Source organism: Mustela nivalis (genome assembly GCF_964662115.1).
Source record: "Mustela nivalis genome assembly, chromosome: 10".
Taxonomy (NCBI): Eukaryota; Metazoa; Chordata; class Mammalia; order Carnivora; family Mustelidae; genus Mustela; species Mustela nivalis.
Genome location: NC_139029.1, coordinates 46,572,484 through 46,595,141, shown reverse-complemented (window position 1 = coordinate 46,595,141; position 22,658 = coordinate 46,572,484). Strand labels below are relative to the sequence as shown.

The window sequence follows — 22,658 nt, the reverse complement described above, 5'->3', positions numbered from 1 at the left end:
ACTATAATATAAACACAAGATACAAACTACTCAATGTTAAATACTGATCTCCTCTGCCTGACTCTGTAAATATTGAGTATTTTATATTTTATTAAAGGAACTTTTAGAGTCTTGTCAATATTTACATTATGTACTATTATTCCTCACCAAAATCTTCATGAAATCTAAAAGGCTGGTATTAAGGTAGTTATTTTTTCTTCTTGAATATTTTAAAACATGCCAATTTAGATTAGACTTCAGATTTCCAGGGCGCTATGGATATAACACAGGACACATGACTATTTTTTGTTCATTTACGTTTGTTTGCAATATGACAGAAATGCCTTCAAATTTCAGATAATGGGAAAAAAGCATCCTAAGCAAATAAAAAAGATATGATGGGTCAAATTATATCTTAGTAAAAACAATGCATCATATCAATCAATTTTTAAACTAAATCCTTAAAATCATTTGAAAAATATTTGTATCTTCTAATTGTCCATGTACTTATGTCATGGAAGAAGATACAAGACAAGTAATAGAAATTTTAAAAGTCTCAAACTATTCTAATTCCTAAAATAGAGAATTTGCAAATTAAGAAATTATCATTATTGTTTAGAAAATAGGCCTTATGCATAATCTCAAATTCACTTTAAATGCTTGACATGTAATTTAATATCTAAAAATACTCTTACTGAATAACTTATTAATATTTATAGAGTGTTCCTTCTTTGGATAGACAGGATTCACAACAGCTTTCAACTAAGGCTGATAGCTGTTATCATAATTACCGATTAACTTATTAGTGGCTTACCGCTTTATTCAGGAATTTATTGACATAAGGACCAATGAAGAGAATAATTTGAAAATTTCTCATTGTACAACTGTGCCCATTAGTAAAACTAATAATTTGATACATCGTTATGTATCTTATATTACTTATACTTAATTGCTTTACATGGTTCTATGTGTATGATTTGACCAAGTAAAAAAATGATTTGACCACCAACAACAACAAAAGCCACATGTCAAGCTTTTTCCTTTTTCTTGCTTTCTTTCCTTTTCTTTTTTTTAAGAGCAAATCAATGATTTGGAAGATTTGTTAGTACAAGACAGAACACAGGAGAAAATCACAAAGTGGCACAGATCGCCAATGCCAATAATTATCTCGTGTGGCTATAACTAAGGATATTAATAATGTTTGTGCTATTCACTATTCTTTTTTTTTTTAAGATTTTTATTTATTTATTTGACAGACAGAGATCACAAGTAGGCAGAGAGGCAGGCAGAGAGAGAGGAGGAAGAAGGTTCCCTGCTGAGCAGAGAGCCCGATGTGGGGCTCGATCCCAGGACCCTGGGATCATGACCTGAGCCGAAAGCAGAGGCTTTAACCCACTGAGCCACCCAGGCGCCCCTTTCACTATTCTTTATTTATTTTCTTTTTTTTTTTTTAATTTATTTATTTGATAGATCACAAGTAGGCAGAGAGGCAGGCAGAGAGAGAGGAGGAAGCAGGCTCCCCACTGAGCAGAGAGACCAATGCGGGGCTTGATCCCTGGACCCTGGGAGGCTTTAACCCACTGAGATACCCAGATGTCCCGATTCACTTTCTTTAGAACAAACCCAAAGCCATTAACTTGAACCTGAGGTATACACAACTTATGCAAAATACTTTAGCAAGTTATGTTACATTTTAAGACATTAGGAACCAAATACCTGTACCGGTTTGTATTTTGACTTAATGGAACAAGAAGGGAACAATACTCAGCTACAGAAGGTTATATTATATATATATATAAGTTCTTAAAGTTAAAAAATGTCTTGCTTTTTCTTTATACTTTCCACATGCTACACAATGCCCTGAAAGTATTCATTATAGGAAAGCAAGGTTAATCATAGACTTTAGACTTTGCTTTGGAAAGTGATGAGAAGCAAATTAGAAGGTGAGGTTTCATTGTTGTTTTTGAATAAGCAGTCTTAACTTTTCTTCTCATGGAAGTTTAAATCAGCTTATTATAAATCCAACTAAACATCAATTTTTGTGGCTTTCAGGTAAAGTCCAACACTTCATTTATATAGTCTGTGAAAAGAGGTCCTGATTTTGGAAAGATAGAAAAGAGACTTCAATTCTGTTCTGTTCCGTTCTATTTTATTATATGCGACTGTTTATCTGTACGTTAAGACTATGCGTGTGTGCTATTCCACTTCAAAACTGTGCTTCATGATTTGAGTCCCTCACAGATGGGGAGACACAGGATGGCAAGGAAGGTTGGAACCTGGGGCTCTAACACTGTTTTGGGGCTTCAGAGGAGGAATCTCACATGGCAAACCAAAAAGGAGAAGAAGGAAGACACCTTCTTACAGTGTTAATTAAGCAACTGTTAAAGACTAGGCTCAGGGCTAGGGGCTTTGATGTAATGCTTTTTTAAATTAAAATTTAATTTATTAATATATTTATACATGTATACATTTATTTATATACATATGTGTGTATATACATTTATTTATATACTTAAGTGTGTATATACATTTATTTATTTATATGTTTGTTTGTTTTTTTGAGGGCAGGGGCAGAGGAAGAGGGAGGGAGAGAATCTTAGGCAGGCTCTACACCCAGCCCTGAGATCAGGACCTGTGGGCAAATCAAGAGTGCGTGGTTTAACTGACAGAGCCACCCAAGCAATGCTTGATGTAACACTTTTCAATCTTCAAAAAGTTACAAATACAGTATCTTGCTCAGATGTGCGGCAGACCCGTGGATTTATTGATTCACCACCTATTTGCCACATAACATTTAGGTATCCGTTTCCTCAACTGTAAGATGGAGCTAAGAAGAGCATTTTCTGTCTGCTTTTGTCAAAATTAAGTGATTCATGCACAGAGGCGAGTGTGCCGCCTGGCATTTAGTTAAGGCGCCCAAGAAATGCCAGGTGCTGCTGATAGCATCACTGTTTACCTGGCAAGATTCCAACTGTGGAATGAGGGAGGGTGATTGAAAAACACAGAGCTCAAAGGCCTGCGGTGCTCTCAGAGATGTGGAAGCGCTCCGTGGTCTCAGAGACGAGCTTCGTCAACAGAAAAGAGCAACGCTCCGAGCCTGGCCTTTTCCAAGACCTCTTCTGGAGGGCAGCCTGGCTGACGTGGGGTCTGGGGTCCAGGGAAGGAAGGAGGGGAGAGGGAGGCTCTCTGGGCGCTGCACGCGGCGGGTGGGGCGAACTGCTAGGACGGAGTTCCCACCCGGGGCGCAGCGGGGAGGGCGCCAGGGGCGGGGCAGAGTGGGGGCCGGTGGGGAGAGGCGAGTTGGGCGGGGCGAGTTGGGCGGGGCCAGCAGGCGGTCCTGCAAGCTCCGCTGCCGGGACCCGCAGGGACGTCGCCTGCTCAGAGCTCGGCAGAGCAAGAGGAAGAGAGAGCTATGCTTGGGGCGGTGGGCTCCCTGGTGGCCACCGTCTGGGCGGTGCTCCACCTCCGCACCCTCCTGCTGGGTGCCGTCGCCTTTCTGTTCTTTGCGGATTTCCTCAAAAGACGGCGCCCAAAGAACTACCCGCCAGGTCCCCTACCCCTGCCCTTCGTGGGCAACTTCTTCCATCTGGACTTTGAGCAGTCTCACCTGACGATTGAGCGGGTAGGAGCGGGCGAAGGTGCAGGGCTGTGCCGGGACCCTGACTTGCAGGACAGGGGCTATCCCGGGGATCGAGGGCGGGAGGCTGGGTGGCTGTGCAGCGAATGCAGGTTCCTTGGTAAATCCTGCTTTGAGCCTCGATTTCCTCACCTGTCCTTTCTAGAAGTGAAATATTATTCACTGATTACTATTTAAGGGTGGCCAGACATGTTACAGTCTCTAGCCCATTTGGTTGTGTATCTTGTTAAGTGTTATTGCAACATCCGGTTTATAATAGGATCACTTTGTCCTCTTTAATATTTTTGTCGTGGGGGTGGGGGTTTGGGGAAGCGGTACTTACCTTCTTCGCTGTATTTCCTGAGTGTAAAATGATACAGGACTCCCTAAATCCTCACTACTTGTCAGTAACTTAGCCCCTCCCTTTCCGTCTCCTCTCCCTGATATCAGCGCTCACTAAAGTAATTTGTTTTAAAGTGTCCCTCTGCTTAAATATTCTTAGCGCTTCCTACTGCCTTCCAGAGTTAGGGATCCACTTGGAACTTTTTCTTCTTCTTCTTCTTCTTCTTCTTCTTCTTCTTCTCCTTCTTCTTCTTCTCTTTTAAGATTTTATGTATTTATTTGACAGAGAGAGAGATCACAAGTAGGCAGAGAAGCAGGCAGAGAGAGGAGGAAGCAAGCTCCCTGCTGGGCAGAGAGTTCCATGTGGGGCTTGATCCCCGGACCCTGGGATCATGACCTGAGACGAAGGCAGAGGCTTAACCCACTGAGCCACCCAGACTCCCTGGAACTCTTCTTAACTCAGCCTCTTTCAACCTTTTTATAATCATGTCCCACCAGGGGTTCCTAACTGTCCTCTCTGATTTCCTTCAAATTCCCTCCAGCATCCAGCCCTCTCTCAAAAATCCTCAGCTGGTTTCTTGTCACTCAGCTAGGTACTTCTGTTATCTGTCACTACCTAGCTGAGTGACAACACTGTGGTAGGTAGGTGACTGTGAAGGTTAAATAAAACTATCAGTGATCAAACATGGCTTTTAGTAGGTGCGCAACAAATATTTGTTCCCCCTTTCCTAGACGTACCCCGGGCACTTTAAACACATGTTTCTATACTCAAATACAGGTGGAGAAGGTTTTATCAATTTCTTGGAGAAACACCCAATTGGGAACACTAAGTGACAGGAAACACTAAGTGACAGGATTAGTAACAGAATTTTAAAGCTAGGCTCCTAAACCTATACCCTTGTTTAAGAAATGTGTTGGGCAACTGGGTGGCTCAGTTGGTTAAGCAACTGCCTTCCACTCAAGTCATGATTCCGGAGTCCCAGGATTGAGTCCCACACTGGGCTCCCAGCTCCATGGGGAATCTGCTTCTCCCTCTGACCTTCTGTCTCTCATGCTCTCTCTCACTCTCTCTCTCTCTAAAATAAATAAATAAAATATTGAAAGAAAGAAAGAAATGTAGATGTTGCTTAAGGGTGCCTGGCTGGCTCAGCTCAGTCAGCCGAGTATGTGACTCTTGATCTCAGGGTTGTGAGATGGAGCCTGAGTTTGTGTGAAGAGATTATTTAAAATCTCTTTAGGAAAGAGAAAGAAATATGTTGTTTAATTTCCAGGTATTTGGAAATTTTCCTGCTTTCTATTAATGATTTCCAGTTTGATGTCACTATGGTAAAAGGACATATGCTATATAATTTCAGGTCTTTTAAATTTGTTAAGGTTTGTTTTATGACCCAGCATACAGTCCCATGCATGCTTGAAAAAAATGTATGTATTCTGCTACTGTTGGGCTGAGTATTCTGTATGTATCAATTCGATCTCATCAGATGATCCTGTTGTTTGGTTTTCTATGTCCTTCTATACCCTGACCTCTTACCTATTGATTCTATCAATCACAAGGAGAGGCATGTTGAAGTCTCCAACTATAATTACAGGTTTGTTTATTTCTCAATTCAGTTCTGGTAGTTTTTCCTTTTTGTATTTTTCATCTCTGTTACTTGGAAGATGCATGTTAAAATTAATATATCATCTTGGTGAATTGACTTTTTTGTTATTATGTATAATAACATATGTATAATGTATAATATATCTCCTCCCTGGTGATTTTCATTGCCTAGGCTTTTGCTGATATGATACAGACACACCAGCCCTTTGATGATTATCTGCATGGTGTGTACTATATTCTTTCACTTTTAACCTATTTGTATCATTCTATTTGAAATGAGATAGTATATAGGTGGACCATTTTTTAAAATTCTACCAATCTCTTTAGGAAAGAGAAAGAAATATGTTGTTTAATTTCCAAGTATTTGGAAATTATTTTTTTAAGATTTTATTTACTTATTTGAGAGATAGAGAGAGAACAAGCAGAAAGCAGTAAGCAGAAGGAGAGGCACACTCCCTGCTGAGCAAGTCCCCATATGAGACTCCATCTCAGTACCCTGGGATCATGACCTGAACTAAAGGCAGATGTATATCTGACTGAGCCACCCAGGTGTCCCAATCTCTGTCTTTTAATTGGTGGATTTAGATCATAATAGTTAATGTAATTGTTGATAAGTTAATACTTAAGTCTGCCATTTTGTTATTTATTTTCTATTTTTCCCGTTTCTTATTCCCATATTACTCCTTTTCTGTCTTCCTGTGGGTCACTTCAACTTTTTTTTAAGAATTCCACTTAATTTATTTATACTGCTTTTTAGTATATCTCTGGATTGTGTTTAAGTGTCTGCCTAAGGATTATAAGAGGCACATGTAGCTTAATACAATCTACCAGTATTACCATTTTACCACATCAAGTATAATATCGATTCCTTACAACCAGTAGGTACTTTGGTTCTCCCTGCTTGATAATTATCTTGAATATTATTTCTATATATATCGAGAACCACATCAGACAATATTATAAACTTGCTTTTAACTGTTAAACACACTTTTTTTTTAATTCAAGAGGAGAATAGTCTATTATATTTATCATTTACCCTTTATGTTGCTCTTCCTTCATTCCCAAAGTTCCTAATTTTCTACCAGTATCATTTCCTTTTTACATGAGGAACTTTCTTTAGCCCTTCTTCTAGAGCTGGTCTGCTGGCAAAAACTTCTCTTAACTTTCCTTTACCTAAAAATGCCTTTATTTCACCTTCATTTCTGAAGTATATTTTCATTTAACGTAGAATTCTAGATTGACAATTTCTTTCACTCAACATTTTAAAATGTCGTACCACTTCTTTCAGGCCTCTGTGATTTCAAATGAGAAAATTGCTGTGATTTGAATTGCTCGTCCCCAAAAGTAATAAGTTGTTTTTCTCTGCCTGATGTCAAGAAGATTTTTTTTGCTTTTATTTTTTTAAGATTTTATTAGGTTATATCTTTTGTGTGAGAGAGAGGGAGAATCTGAAGCAGATCTGTGCTGAGTGCAGAGTCCAACCTGGGGCTTGATACCATGCCCAAGATATCCTGATGTGGGCTGAAACCAAGAGTCGGACACTCAACTGACTGAGCCAACCAGATGCCCCAGTTTTTTTGCTATTAGTTTTCAGAGATTAGATTATGGAATGTCCTGGTGTTGATTTCTTTGAGTTTATTGGGTTATTAGATCTGTAGTTTGATCTCTTAGCAAATTCAAGAAGTTTTCAGTCATTATTTCTTCAAATTTTTTTTTTATTCCATATCCTTTTTCCTCTCTTTCTGGGACTCTTGGATGGTGATGGTGCAAATGTTACATCTTTTCTTATTCTAACATAGGTCCCGAAGGGTCAGATTTGTTCTTTTTAATCTATTTCCTGTGTGTTGTTCAGGTTGGATACAGTCTATTGATCTGTCTTCAGTTTCACTGGTTCCTTTCTCATTTCTGTTCTGCTGCTGAGTTGCTTTATTGAGGTTTTTGTTTGGGTTATTTTATTTTTAAGTTTTAATTTTTCCCTTTGGTTCTTATATATATCTTTTACTTCTTTGGTAAGATTTCCTAATTTTTTATTTTTTAAAGATTTTTTAATTAAGGAAGAGAAGAGGAGGGGAGAGAGAAAAAGAGAAAGAGGGAGAACCCAAGCAGACTCTGTGCTGAGCATGGAACCTGATGGAGGGCTCAATCTCATGACTCTGAGATCATGAACTGAGCAGAAATCAAGAGTCAGATGCTTAAGAGACTGAGCCAGTGAAGTGCCCCCCAATTATTTTTAAACTTTTAAAGAATATTTGTAATTGTTTATTGAAACATTATAGCTGATTTAAAATCTTATTCCTATAATTCCAACATCACTGTCATCTCAGTATTCGTATCAACTCATTCAAACAGATTTTCTTGGCTCTTGGTAAGGTGAGTAATTCTGGAATATGTCCTGGACATGTTGTGCTTTATATGACTTGGGACATGTAAATTCTTCCATTGTGATAGAGAGTCAACCTGTTTATGGTCAGAAGCTCACTTTTGTGGATTGTGGCTCAAATGCCAATTTAAATTACAGACCCTCTTCAGCACTTCTAATCTTTCCCTCTTATGTGTTATCCACACACAGAGGACTCCATCTCCACATTCTCATCAGTACAGGCTAGGAAGAATGAGAATGGGGACAAAAGACCACCCCCTCCCCCAGTTCTGGGTAGGGTAGCCTCTTCCTTACTGTAGGGAGGATGGAATTCAGAGATCTATCCATATATGCTCCATGGGGAAGGAACATCTCCTTATTTCTGTAGATAAAGTGTAGAAATAAGAATTCTTCCTCTTAACCACTCTAGTTCGGGGGTGAAATTTACAGTTTAGTTCACAGACTGGGCAGGCAAGGGGCATCACCTCGTTACTACAAAGATCGGTTGGGTAAGGACAAGTTCCCATCCATGTTTTCCACTTATGCAGCACCCATTAGGGTGGGGGAGAATCACACCTTTTTTCATGCTGTTGTCTCCAGAATAGGGACGGAGAAAGGTTAAAAGGTTTCTGTCTTATCTGGACAAGCTTTTTCTGTCACTTTGGCTAGAGAAAACAGTACTTTCTTGGAGTTATTTTTGCTGTGCTAATTAGAGTAATGATTAGTAGGAGTAAAATGGAAATTCTTTTACTCAATCTTGTCTGGAAGGGAAATTTGATCTGTGCCCTTTTTTTACCATTAAGATAGAGCTGATTAGAAAGGGTAAATGATTTACCTGTCATAAAACTGGCTAGTAGTGAAACTAAGGCTAGGATCTAATCCATGGTCTGGTGTTTTCTCATCAAGTCAGACTGTTACATTTTACTCCATATAGGTTCCCATTTCTTATATTTTTGGTTGTAAAACAAATGGAGTCAAATGGTTCATTCAGTTACAATGAATTTTACATTCCAACAATTTGGAAACATTAAGTCCCAACGATTTGCTGGGTCTTGTAGCAGGATTTAGATGTTCATTTTCATTAATCTTCACACACACACAAAAAAAACACACAAGTCAGGTATTCTCTTGTGGTGGGTACATTTTGCCATTGAGGAAACTGGCTGAAAATAATAAAGCTTTTTGCTTGAGATATTCAGCATAGATAATGGCAAAATGAGAAATCTCTGGAATCCAAGGCTTTTTGACTCTTACACCTATCCTCTACTTATACCACTTGACTTTTCGTGGTAGAGGATAATGGATTCATTGATTCAACCCACATTTATGAAGTACTTACCATAGGACAGCCACAACACAAAACAGTGTATGATGAAATGTGTGATGTAGACTCATGGTAAACAAATGAGGTATCAGGAGATGAGATCACAGAGAGTGGGGAGCCCTAGAGACAACCTCTTGTAGAATGTTGGGATAAATTGGGCTGAGCTTTTAAATGCGTGTCAGGCAAGTGGCCATGTGGAGTTAAGGGGACAGGAGATTTTTTTTTTAAACACGAGGAAGTGGCATAAGCTAAAACATAGCAACAGTACAGTGAGGAAACTAGCCTGTTTAAATGGCATGATGGGAACTTTTTGTGTGTTATTTCCCCTATTTTCTAAACTTTCTCTATCATAGCTATATGACCTATTAGATGAGCATTTATCAAAATAAGAGAAAACTGGACTAAGGTGGGAGAATGGTAGATAAGGTGGATAAATGAATTAGTTAAGATACACATTAAGCTGTTTATAACAGAGGCCTAAAAATACAGTAATGTAAAAAAAGATGTATAAAAAATGTAAAAAAGGGACTTACTTTTATTCCACAAATGATTTCAGATGTAGGCAGGAAGTCAAGGAGCGAGAGGCTGCTTTATATCTCAAGGTCATCCAAAAACTCCAGTTCCTTCTACGTTGTAGCTCTGGTCCTGAAACCCCTTTGTATCTGAGTTCTGCTCTGTAGAAAGGGAAGTAAGGAAGGTGGTGAGCAAGCAGCTTTCATTTAAGGCTGAGACCCAGAAGGGGGATATGTGTTCTCCATCACCACTACTCCTGTACCATTGTCTACACCTGGAGAAGCTGGGTAATGTGATTCTTTTTTTTTTTTTTTTAAGATTTTATTTATTTATTTGTCAGAGAGAGAGAGAGAGAGAGAGCGAGCACAGGCAGACAGAGTGGAAGGCAGAGGCAGAGGGAGAAGCAGGCTCCCTGCAGAGCAAGGAGCCCGATGTGGGACTCAATCCCAGGACGCTGGGATCATGACCTGAGCCGAAGGCAGCTGCTTAACCAACTGAGCCACCCAGGCGTCCCGGGTAATGTGATTCTTGATTGGGAAGTCATGTGGCTCCTTAATTCTTAGGGAGTGCCATCACTCAGAAGAAGGGAGAATATATTCATCCTTCCATTTAAAGATGAAAACTAAAGAAAGAGTTAGAAAGAGCCCAAACTTTATTCCCCCAGTGCTAAATCTCTGTGCCTCCTTTTCTGAAAACTGAAAATGCTTTCTAGGATGGTTAAAAAAAAATCACATAACCCCATGAACATCAGTTTGTTGTCAGAGTGCCAAGCAGTTGATGCTTATTTCTGTAGCTATACCACTCTTCCCTTTTTTAAAAAAATAGATAGCAAGAAATTAAAGGAAAGCCACTGTGTTGCATAGCAGGCATACCTTCTCTGGCCTCCTCACTGGATGGGCTCCATTATCCCACTCTCTGGCCTCTTCCCCTTCATTGCTTTGTCAGTACCTTACCAGAGTCCCTTTGCTAAAATATACTCCCAAATATATCAGTAACAATACAGAAGTTGATTATTGATATTAGTATTATGGCTAATCCTGCTATAACCTCCATTTTATGGATTTGGAAACTGAGACACAGAGAAGTCAGATAACTTGCCCCTAAATCACACAGAAACTCACAATTGGATTCAAACATTTGTAGGACTTCACAATCCAAGCCCTTAAATACAGAATTCTATTGTGTCTCCTATTCAAACATCTCCAGAGTTTCAGTTACAAACAGGACTTAAGCTATTTCAGCTGGCATGAAGGGCCTCCTCCATCTAGCTCAGATCGCCTTGCCAGCTTTGTCCCCTATCTCCTTACTCAAACGAAGAGCCTTGTCTTCTATCTCCTTTCTTTTCCCAGGAACCTGTCCTGGCGCCTGGTCCCCCTATGTGTTTCCTAACTTGGCCCCATTGAATGACTTATTGTACAGAATAGTAAAAAGAACTGATTATAGTCCTGTGTGCTCCTTTAGACTGTGGAGCTTCTTTAATATAAGAGCAGATCCATGACATATACTAGATTTTTTAAAAAAAATTTTATTTCTTTTCAGCATAATAGTATTCATTGTTTTTGCACCACACCCAGTGTTCCATGCAATCTGTTCCCTCTCTAATACCCACCACCTGGTTCCCCCAACCCCCCACCCCCCTCCCCTTCAAAACCGTCAGATTGTTTTTCAGAGTCCATAGTCTCTCATGGTTCACCTCCCCTTCCAGTTTCCCTCAACTACTTTCTCCTCTCCATCTCCCCTTGTCCTCCATGCTATTTGTTACGCTCCACAAATAAGTGAAACCATATAATAATTGACTCTCTGCTTGACTTATTTCATTCAGCATAATCTCTTCCAGTCCCGTCCATGTTGCCACAAAAGTTGGGGATTCATCCTTTCTGATGGAGGCATAATACTCCATAGTGTATATGGACCACATCTTTTTTATCCATTCATCCGTTGAAGGGCATCTTGGTCCTTTCCACAGTTTGGCAACCGTGGCCATTGCTGCTATAAACATTGGGGTACAGATGGCCCTTCTTTTCACAACATCTGTATCTTTGGGGTAAATACCCAATAGTGCAATTGCAGGGTCGTAGGGAAACTCTATTTTTAATTTCTTGAGGAATCTCCACACTGTTCTCCAAAGTGGCTGCACCAACTTGCATTCCCACCAACAGTGTAAGAGGGTTCCCCTTTCTCCACATCCTCTCCAACACATGTTGTTTCCTGTCTTGCTAACAGGAAGTTAGCCATTCTAACTGGTGTAAGGTGGTATCTCAGTGTGGTTTTAATTTGAATCTCCCTGATGGCTAGTGATGACGAACATTTTTTCATGAGTCTGATAGCCATTTGTATGTCTTCATTGGAGAAGTGTCTGTTCATATCTTCTGCCCATTTTTTTATATAATTGTCTGTTTTGTGTGTGTTGAGTTTGAGGCGTTCTTTATAGATCCTGGATATCAACACTAGATTTTCAAAGGATTCTGTGACTCAGAATAGAGTAGGAACCCATCGTTAATGATGCTTTATTCCTTATTTCCTTAGGTCTGTTTTTCTTTTCTTCTTTCTCTCTTTCATTATTTTTCTTTATCAGATAGAAATACTGAACTATAAAAGCAATACAGGGATGGCTAGGTGGTTTAGTGGGTTAAGCGTCCGCCTTCTGCTCAGGTCATTATCCCACAGTCCTGGGATAAACTAATGCATGGAACTTCTTGCTCAGCGGGAGCCTGTTTCTCCCTCTCCCTGCCACTCCCCCCAGCTTATGCTCACTCTCTCTCTCTCTCTCTGACAAATAAATAAATAAAATCTTTAAAAAATAAAAATAAACAAAAGGACTACAAACACATTAAGAAAATATTTAAGAATACAATTTAGTGAGAGGGAGAGAATCTTGCCCCTCCTTATGCCAACCCAGCCCCCACCACATACCCAAACATGCTGAGTAGCTGCTCTATAAGATTTGGTATATATCTCTCCAAACTCCTGTGTAATAAAATAAAAATATTCCTATTTGTAACTTTTTACTAGAGCTTCTACCAATCAGTGAGTAAAAAAGCTGAACTTCCCAATTAAAAAATGGTTAGAAGAGATAAACAATCTTTTTAAAAAATAATGCATATATTGGGGAAAAGGTGTTAAACCTTAGTAACATATAGAAACAGCATGCATTGTTTTGTCTATTAGAATGGTATGTGCATTTGTGCACACATGTGCGTGTGCACACACGTGTGTGTGCACATACACACACACACTGCTCAGGGCAGGTCATATTTGGAAGGAGTTGACCTTCTCTTCTCCTGCCTGGGAAATGAGAATTGCTACACTTTTACTCTTTTTCTTTTCCTTTGTGTCTTTGTTCTGTGGGTTTTTGAGTTTAAGAACTTAGAAGAAGTGGAATCTTCCCAGTTGTCTGCCTCGTGGGTATCAGGGTTCAAGCTGTTATCTCACTAACCCTCCCTTCTAATTTTTCTTCATTCTAAAAATTTATTTTGTTCCACCTTATTATGTAAGTACTTAATCCCACATTTGGAATTTTGACCATTTGTCTTAAATTTCCTGTCTCCTATTACTTTCGTTCACCTTTTATAGTTCCTGGGTGAATTCTTTTCTCTTTTCTATCTTCCTTTCTGATATTAAGCCTATTTTAGCCTCCTGAATCGTATTTTTAATCTCTTTTGTTCTGTTGCTCTCTCGTTTGGGTAGTGACTTGGTGATTGTTGTACATTGGGCAGCATGCTCTACACTACAATGTTCTCAGGTGCCCAGTGTGTTACACATTTACCTCCTGTAAAGTGATCAGCAAGATTATGGGCACAGTGCACGTGAGAACGAGAGGCAGGGGTAGGGTCTACTGAGAGTCATCTCTTGAAGGAACAAGTCAGGAAATACCTTGATTAGTAGCCATTCACTCTCATCCAGCTCACTTGCACATACCTGCGTCTTTGTGCATACTTGTGACACACCACACACTCTTCCGTTCTCTTCCTCCCACTCTCTTCCTCCCACTAAACTCTAAGGGTCTGGTGCCTTCTCAGGCTTGAGAAGCAAATCTTACATAATGCCTGACAAATTCCCTCCACCACCCAACAGCTTTGTTACCTTGGTGACATTACTTGGGCTAGGACTCTTTTTCCTTTTCTGAAAGACAAGGAAGATTAATGCCAGAGGGTGGTTTTAAGATTAAATAAAACAAACAGTGAAAAGGGCCTCACATGGCACCCTGTGTCTATGTGCCTTCCTCCAGCACATCACCCATGTGCTCTCGTCCTCTCTGTTGCCATGAGCCCAGTCATTCCTCAGAGACTCAGGCAGCTGTGCGCCAGGTACCAGAAAACCAAGTGCCTTTCACACAGTTGCTTTCATTCTTCCTCACCAAACTCTTTGAGGGAGTTTGTTTTGTTTTATTTTTTCCTTTCTGTAGCTGAAGCTCAAAAGAAAAAAGAAAAGTGAAACAACTTTCCCAAGAGCCCACAGCTAATGAACCATAAAGCTAAGGTGCCCACATTAGTCAGGAACTAGAGTGCTTTTCTGCATAGTTGGTCCCAGCTAAGACTTGAATTTTCAAGTTGAGGAAAGGGATATTGTCTTCTACTTCAACACTTACGATTTACTAAAAAGTCCATGATTGCAACTCCAGACTTACATTAATAATATCAGCCTTCTTTGGCCTGTCACGTGTTCTGAATTATCTCCCCTCACTAGACTCTAAGCTAAGATGCTCCTGGGTTAGAGACCTTGTTTGTTTTATTATAGTTACATCTTCATGCCTTGTTCTTAGGAGAGTGGTGGATGCTCACTCAAGTTGTGTAGGTTGAATATATGAATAAATATTTATAAAGAACATACACATCCTATAGTGAATCCAATCCAACTCTAGTAGAGAGGAGGAGAAAGGGAAACAGAGAAGAAATGTTCCCATCATGCCAAGGTACACATAGACTCTCCTCAGTACAAGATCTTCCCCAGCTACACAAACCCCCTCCATTCCCGGACACACAGACATGTACATATTCAGTTGTGACTATTTTTCAGTTTGTGAAGAAATATGGAAACATTTTTAGCATGCAGCTTGGTGACTTACCTGTAGTTGTCGTAACTGGATTACACTTGATCAAAGAAGTCCTTGTCGACCAGAACCAAATCTTTGTGAACCGCCCTGTGACTCCTGTCCGAAGACGTATCTTTAAGAGCAATGGTAAGTTTCTTAACCAATGTAAGGTGGCTGTGTTCAATAGTCTATGATCTGTTAAAGATGCCTCTGTGGCCATAATTCTCCAACACTCTCATGGAGCAGGCCCTTTATAAAATTTCGGACATTAAAGAACGCTGGATGCTGGATGCCCACAATTCTCTACTGAAGGCACCTCTTAGAGAACCTGGCAGGTTCTGTCAGGGATTTAGAAGAAGCTGGGTCTCCTGCCTGAACTCACTCTGGAAATACTGATGAACAAGTAACTGCATTACTCAGTGATGGCAGAGAAAGAGGCAATGCATTTTCGTTATCTCTTTCTGCTTCCTGCTCCAATCTCTTCCCCTAGGCAAATCGATGCAGCTCTGCTTCCTTCTGATGCTTATGTAAGTCCCTCTTCTTGCTTCTGGTTCAGTGCTTTCTTGTTAGTGCTGTTACAGCATCTTAAGCCTTCCATTCTGTGTTAGAACACGTTGGCAAGAATACTTAAAATTGTCATTAATAGATATAAACACTACTGTATGTTGGCTAACTGAACATAATAAATGAATGAATGAATGAATAAAATCTCTGTAAACCCCCCCCAAAATAGAAAATAAATTAAATGTTTTTTGAGTTTCTTTATTGGCTATATATATTCAAGTTTTTGTGTTATTTCTTAAGTTACTTTCAGTAATTATTTCTTAGAAAATGCATTTTAAAAAATAATAAATGCAAAATATTTAAAAATCTAAATGGATAACTCAAATCTATTACTCTACCAAAGCACCATTTCTTTCAGTTGCTTCCCAATTCCTTTTTCATATAGTTAATCTTCCAACACTACCAGGCACTACCTACAGGCACTACCAACACAACAGTTAGTAGTGCAGATAAAATCTGTGTCCTTAGGTAACTTACATTCTATTCAGAAAGACTGCATCAATTCGCTCTCATAACTTAAAGCATCAGTCTTATTAAGATATGTACAGGATGCATTTATTAGTGGCATCTAAACTAGTCCTTGGATTCAAGGAAAGCTAATGTAGATAAATGACAATCAAGTTAACAAAATGAAGAGGCAATCAGGCATATAGACTAGAATAGAAAAAGTTCTTGAGGTGGGAAGAAGATCAGTGAACTTGAGGTAGTAAAAGGTAGCCAGTGTGGCAAGTGCAGGGATTAAATGGAGATAATGGAAGGAAGATGAACCTCTTGAGGTTGGCCAGGAATTGTTCACACAAGTTCTTGTTAAGTGTGTTGGGTTTTATGCTAATAAAAATGGAAATTCTTGGTTTTAAGTAGATGAAGGAATCACCATATTTATGTTGTACAAAATCTTACAAAGTTTGCCCCGTAGAAAATGGCATACAGGGAGCAAGAGACTATGGTAGGATTTTAGGTTAGAAAAGATCGCAGTGTAGACTAGGGAGATGGCAATAAATGACAATAGAGTAGATTAGACCAGGTTAGTAGCAGTGAAGATTCATGAATTTGAGGTATCCAGGGGGGTAAATCCAATAAGATATGATGACCTAAATGGAGATGGAAAGCTGAATGAGGTGATGTAGACACCAAGTGGGTAGATAATAGAGAGGAGGAATATTTGGAGTAGGACAGATGTTTAGCTTGGGTGTGGAGTTGCATGGAGAACATCATGGATATGCTGTTTGAAAGGCGTTTATGTAGTCTAAGCCAGTCAAACAGTGGTGTATGTTTGGAGCTCAGGGACAGAAATAAATATTCACTATCAATAGATGCTATTTAAAAATTTAGGAGTTGATGAGATTGGCGTGGGGTTTTGGGGAAGAAGAGAAGAGGCTTTATAGCTTATCTTGAAGAACTCCATCATTTCAAAATTTGATAGAAGAGGATGAGCTAGCAATAGATATGGAAAGGAGGAAAATCTGTAGGGTGTGCTACCCTGAGCACCTGGAAGGGAAGGCTTCAGGGGAAAAGTCCTCATACTGCTGAAAGGTCAAGAAAAGTAAGGTTGAAAAGTTCCCCTGGATTTGACAAAGATGGCTATCTCATGCAGATTGTGGAGGCCAAAGTCAGGCACTCAGAGGAGTTGGAGTATTCTCTGGAGGTGAAGAAAAGAAAGGAGGGTGGCCTTATCTGTGTCGTAAAACAAATGAATTTTTGAATATAACAAGATTTTTTTTCCTTTACCTTTCCGTGTGCTATTCTTTCTGCATGGAATAGTCACTCTTCCTTGCTTTCTTGAGTCATTCCTTATCTTTCAAGGTCCAGTTTAGATAAGATGTTCTTGGAAAGCCTTGCCTCCTTATGAGTGTGTATTTTACCTTATCCATGAGTGCATTCTTAGGATGTAACATAAAACAAATATTTCAGTATATTTATGTGACCAGTCATCAAAGCATGGACTTTGGAATCCAGCAGACCTGAAATGCCTCTTCAGCTGGTTATTCTGACCCTGCAAAGTAAGGGTTATACCCATCTCATAAAGTTTCTGTTAAGTGCTAACTTACATAATGCAGTAAAAACACTCAGGTCTCTGCACTAGCAGCAATGAGGCTAGCCACTATATACACTAGTTTGGGATTATTTCCCTGAATAGTTTTCAAGTGGCTTAATGCCTTTCGTCTTCCCACCAATACATAGTCCCATACCATTTGCCATATATTTACATAACAGAATATCATAATGTTGGCTTTTTCATTTCCAGGATTGATCATGTCCAATAGCCAAACATGGAAGGAGCAAAGAAGGTTTACCTTGGCAACACTAAGAAACTTTGGTCTAGGAAGAAAAAGCTTAGAGGAACGCATTCAGGAGGAAGCCCATTACCTCATCCAGGCAATAGAAGAAGAGAATGGTGAGTTGTTTCCTAGGACAGATGCAAGAGATTGTGACTCATTCATTCACTCACTGAACAGATACTTACTAAGTGCCTAAGTACCTACCTTGTGCACAGCACCATGCTAGGCACTGAGAATATTACAGTGACCAACCAATCATGAACCTGCCTTCACGGAGCTCTAGGGTTACGCACAAGAAGACTGGTATTAAACACATGCCTGATTTTAAACGCTGGTCGTTAGTATGACTTCCCAGGTATTGACCGAGTTCTCGCTGTATGTCAGACCCTGTGTAGGGGGCTGTGGTCAGAACTTCACAGGCAAATCTATACTCAGTATCTTAAATGTCATGAAGAGCAGACTCTCAGTAGAAAACAGAAACAAGCGAATCAAAGGATTCATCTCTTCTTCCACCTCCAGGACAGCCTTTCAACCCTCACTTCAAGATGAACAATGCAGTTTCCAATATTATTTGCTCCATCACCTTTGGGAAGCGCTTTGAGTATGAGGATGAACAGTTTCAGGAATTGCTGAGGTTGCTGGATGAGGTCACGTGTCTGGAGGCATCAATGAGATGCCAGGTAAGGGGTTCTCTTTCTGCATCTTGGACAAGAATACTGGAGCTGATGTCAGACACAGATGGGTTCCAACTAAATATCATCTTTTGGTTTAAGCTAAAGTTATCACCTTTTATAATTGACTTCAACTCAAACTTATTTGAAATCAATCTGTTGACTTTAGTGTTTTTTGATAATATTATTGGATATTGACTATATACAAAGAACATTTCTAACATGCATGCAAAGAATAAAATGTCCATGTTATATACCTATACATCCATGTCATTTTATCTAAAAGCAGGATATTGCCACTGCCTTTGGGTCCCGCCCCTCCATGTCCCTCCCTAACCCAGCCACTCTGCTGGCCCCAGAAGTACTCTTCTGTGCTTGGCTTCTCCCTCAGCAGGTTGTTTGCAGATTATCTGTGTCAGTTGCTCTTTTCTTTTTAAAATTCTGAATAGTATTTCATGGTATGAATATGCCACTGTTTGTTGCTCTATTCTCTATTGATGAACATTTGGGTTGTTTCCAGTTTGGGGATGTTATGAATAGCTGCCGTGAACATTCTTGTACCGTTGTTCATGGGGACATGCCCACTCATTTCTCTTGAATTTATACCTGGACGTAAAAGATGTCTAAAGGTTTCAAAAGCAGTTATACTACTTACCTGCCCATCCACACTTGACATTATCAATCTTCTCATTCCATATAGACCTTTGGGGTTCAAACATCACCCTTTCCTTGGCGGACCCGGCTCTCCATTTTGTCCCTCTGGGTCTGTGAGTCTGTCAGAAACTGCTCAGCTTCTTGGTCTCTCAACCACTTTCCTGGATTTGGAAGAGACTTCTACGGGAAAAGTGGCCCTGTTAAGGCCACCTCTCTAGTACCTAAAAGTGGATTTATTTTTATTTATTCCTGAAAAATATCTTTGCCTGGAGCTTTATGGACCCATCGCTTCAAAACCAATAAAGCAGTTAGCTTTTAGCAGTTAGCAGTTAGCAGCGTGATTCCTGACACATTTGAAGTATGCAATGAATGTGAGCTATTATTATTGTCAAAGCTATTTTGAATTCCTTGTTCTCATTTCTAATCACAGCAGTCCCAGTTCAATAATTCCATGTTCTCCAGTCCTATTAAGACAGAAAGTCATAAGAGTTAAGTGGGTACCCAGCTGATGTTCCCCAAGGAAAAGTAATTCCTGAGAGGGTAAGAAGGGGCAGTAGGGTAAGGTTATTAAGTATTTCTTGGAGTCTCAAAATAGGCCAGGCATCTTGATGGACAAATATAAACTTTATCTGTTAATTAAAAAAAAAAAGAAAAAACCCTTTAAAAATGAAATGACACATCATGGTGTATACAAGCAGACCTGGGAATGTGTAAGTAAATCCAGATAGTGGTCCACTGGTTTTGTGCTAGGTGCTATATGGATCTCGTGTCATCCAGCCACCAGAATAATCCCAGGGCCGCACTGGCAGCTATTTAAACTAAGGAGCAACAAATTGTATCATCATCATCATTACCACCACCAAAATATTATAGTTAAAAAGCAGCAGAGCTAATGGACCTATATCTGTCTCATTTTAAGTCTAGGTGACTTTCCATTTTGTCATGCTCCTTTCTACCAGATATTATTAGAGAAAATATTTTTAAAAGTGCTTTCTTTCAGTAAAATGTCTTACCTACATGGAGCTTATGTCATAGCAGGGCAGGCAAATACATACACATGAAACACATATATTTATCCTACACACACACACACACACATATGAGTGATAATTCTCCTTATGAAGGAGAATAAAACAGGATAAGGGAATGGAGAGAGGGTAGCAGGGGTGCTTATAGGATCATTAGGTTTTAAGATCCCTCCAGGGTGGTGATATTTGGAGCAGCACTTTAATGAAATGAGGAACTAGAGTTCTACAGATTTCAGAGGAAGAGCGTTCTAGCTGGAAGGAATAGCAAATGCAAAGACCCAAACAAGAACATCCTTGATGGCATCAGTGGCCAGTGGTGCTACGCTGGAGTGAGTAAGAGAGAGTAAGATGGCAGGGAGTGATAGCAAAGGGGGAGACGGTTGTGTGGGGGGTGGGGCAAGGAGGGGTTGGCTGGTGCATGCAGAGCTTATGTCAGGAGAATGATGTAGAGTCATGGAAAGTCACTTGAGGATTGAGAGCCAAGAAGGAAAATGATCTGATTGAACTATTAAACGATGCCTCTGGGAGCTCTGTGGGGAGTGGGTTAAGAATGGAATCGGTGAAGCTGATGGAGGCTGTCACAGCACCCACGTAAGAAATGCTGGTGATTGGTACTAGGGGACAATATCGCTGGGGCAGCGGGATGTGGATACACTTCGGATGGAGTGCTGAAATGCTTTGCCAGCAGGTGAGAAGAGAATGAGAGAGAAGAGTTAAGGTGACCCAAATTTTAAGAGCAAATAAATGAAAGACAGAGATGATCAATTATTTTGTCTTAAAAAATGGGCATCAGATTGTCTCTATGAGTGTTTTGTTTTTCTCAATTAGCTCTACAATCTTTTTCCATGGATTATGAATTTTCTTCCTGGACCTCATCAAACACTCTTTAGCAACTGGGAGAAACTGAAATTGTTCATTGCTCATATGACTGAAACCCACAGGAGAGACTGGAATCCTGCTGAACCAAGAGATTTTATTGACGCTTACCTCAAGGAAATAGAAAAGGTGAGGGAACCAAACTTGTTTCTTTGTTCTTAAAGAACAAATGGGGGTATACTAGTCTCCCATTGCTGCTATAACAAATTACCACAAACCTGGGGTTTCCGAACAACACAGATCTATTCTCTTTCAGTTCTGGAGGTCAAAAATCTGAAAGCAGTTTCACTGGGCTCGAATCAAGGTGTTGGCAGGGCTGGTTCCTTCCGGAGGCTCTAAGAAAGAATCTGTCTCCTTGACTTTTCCTTCTAGAGGCTGCCTTGATTTACAGCCACTTTGTCTATCTTCAAAGCCAGTATGTAGCCTCTTCTCTGCTATCATTCTTACATCTTATCTTTATGACCCCCTTGCCTCTTTCTTATAAAGACTCTTGTAATTACTTTGAATTATCCATAATAATCGTCCTGCATCAAGAATCTTAACTTATGGGCCACCTGGGTGGCTCAGTGGGTTAAGCCTTTGTCTTCAGCTTAGGTCATGATCTCAGGGTTGTGGCATTGAGCCCCGAATCAGACTCTCCTCTCAGCAGGAAGTCTGCTTCTCCCTCTCTGCCTACTTGTGATCTTTCTCTGTCAAATGAATAAATAAAATCTTTAAAAAAATATATTAATCGTAACCACAAAGTCCCTTTTGCCATATAAGGTAACATCCACAGGTTTCAGAGATTAGGATATGGTTACCTCTGTGGGTCATTACTTAATTTACCATGGGGCAGTCAATATAGAGGCAGCCTTTCATAGAGTATAAGAGCAGCATTTACTTAGGATTGACAAGGTAAGTAGAAATAAAGATAGGGGTTGAACAATATTTGGGTTGAGGCCTTGAGGATGCCCAAATACTACCTGTTCATCTTCTGTTCTCCATGCTTTGCCCATATCTGAAGGAGCTATATATAAAAGGAAAACTAACAAATAATCTTCAAAGGACTCTTTCATTTTTAGCTGGACCTGTGCCCAGTTGACTGTCCCTTCCCTTAGCCCCCAGCGCAGAACACAAGAAGAGCTAAGCTGAATGCCAGAGTTCAAGCTCAGGGCCCGGGTGGGACTTTTGCCTTCCTCCCTGATCTTCCTACCACTCACTTTCCAATATTATAGGAAAGACGCAGGGAAAAGCCACATTGGGGGGACTGCCTTCAGCACAGTAAACCCTGTGGTCAGTGAACATCCAGGCATCAGTGTCATAATCTTTCACTCATTAGCTTAGTTGAGCCTCCTCTTGGCGTTGATAGATTGGTGGATTTCTATCCACCTCCTCTTTTATTTCACCATATTGGATAACATTAGTAGAAGCACTGATCTCTCCCCAGATGAGGAGACTTTCCTTTCTATATGTTGTTCAGGTATGGGGCCACACATTGAGAGGTCGGTTGACAGATTGAAGCTTCCAGGGGAAGGTGACAAAGATGATGGAGGGCTGTGAGGTTGATGGAATCAAGCTTTCTTGGTTTCACCTAGAAAGGAAGAGATTAATAGGGAAATATGAGAATTGTTTTACATAAGAGGAGCTCAGTTTATTCTTCCTGGTATCAGTACAAGCATGTGTTGAGTATTTGTTACGTGCTCTTTATATCTCATGTAATTCATAATGCCATCTTAAAGGGCACGTGTATTTCATTACTCTTTTTTGAAACAGGAAACTGAGGTGCATAGAGATTGACTTGCCCTCAGTCATGCAGATAGTTCACAACAATATAGCTAATAT

At 40.0% G+C, this 22,658-nt stretch overlaps 1 protein-coding gene across 1 annotated transcript in view; it reads left to right on the top strand.

The window, feature by feature from the left end:
• The first annotated feature begins 3,292 nt into the window (after window positions 1–3,292).
• Window positions 3,293–22,658, top strand: part of CYP2J2 (cytochrome P450 family 2 subfamily J member 2) — a 35,926-nt gene continuing 16,560 nt past the window's right edge. The window contains exons 1-5 of the mRNA XM_082685250.1: window positions 3,293–3,601; window positions 14,750–14,912; window positions 17,575–17,724; window positions 18,128–18,288; window positions 20,790–20,966. Of these exons, the coding sequence (XP_082541376.1) occupies window positions 3,392–3,601; window positions 14,750–14,912; window positions 17,575–17,724; window positions 18,128–18,288; window positions 20,790–20,966 (861 nt within the window). The 5' untranslated portion in view covers window positions 3,293–3,391. The remainder of the gene's footprint in view (window positions 3,602–14,749; window positions 14,913–17,574; window positions 17,725–18,127; window positions 18,289–20,789; window positions 20,967–22,658) is intronic.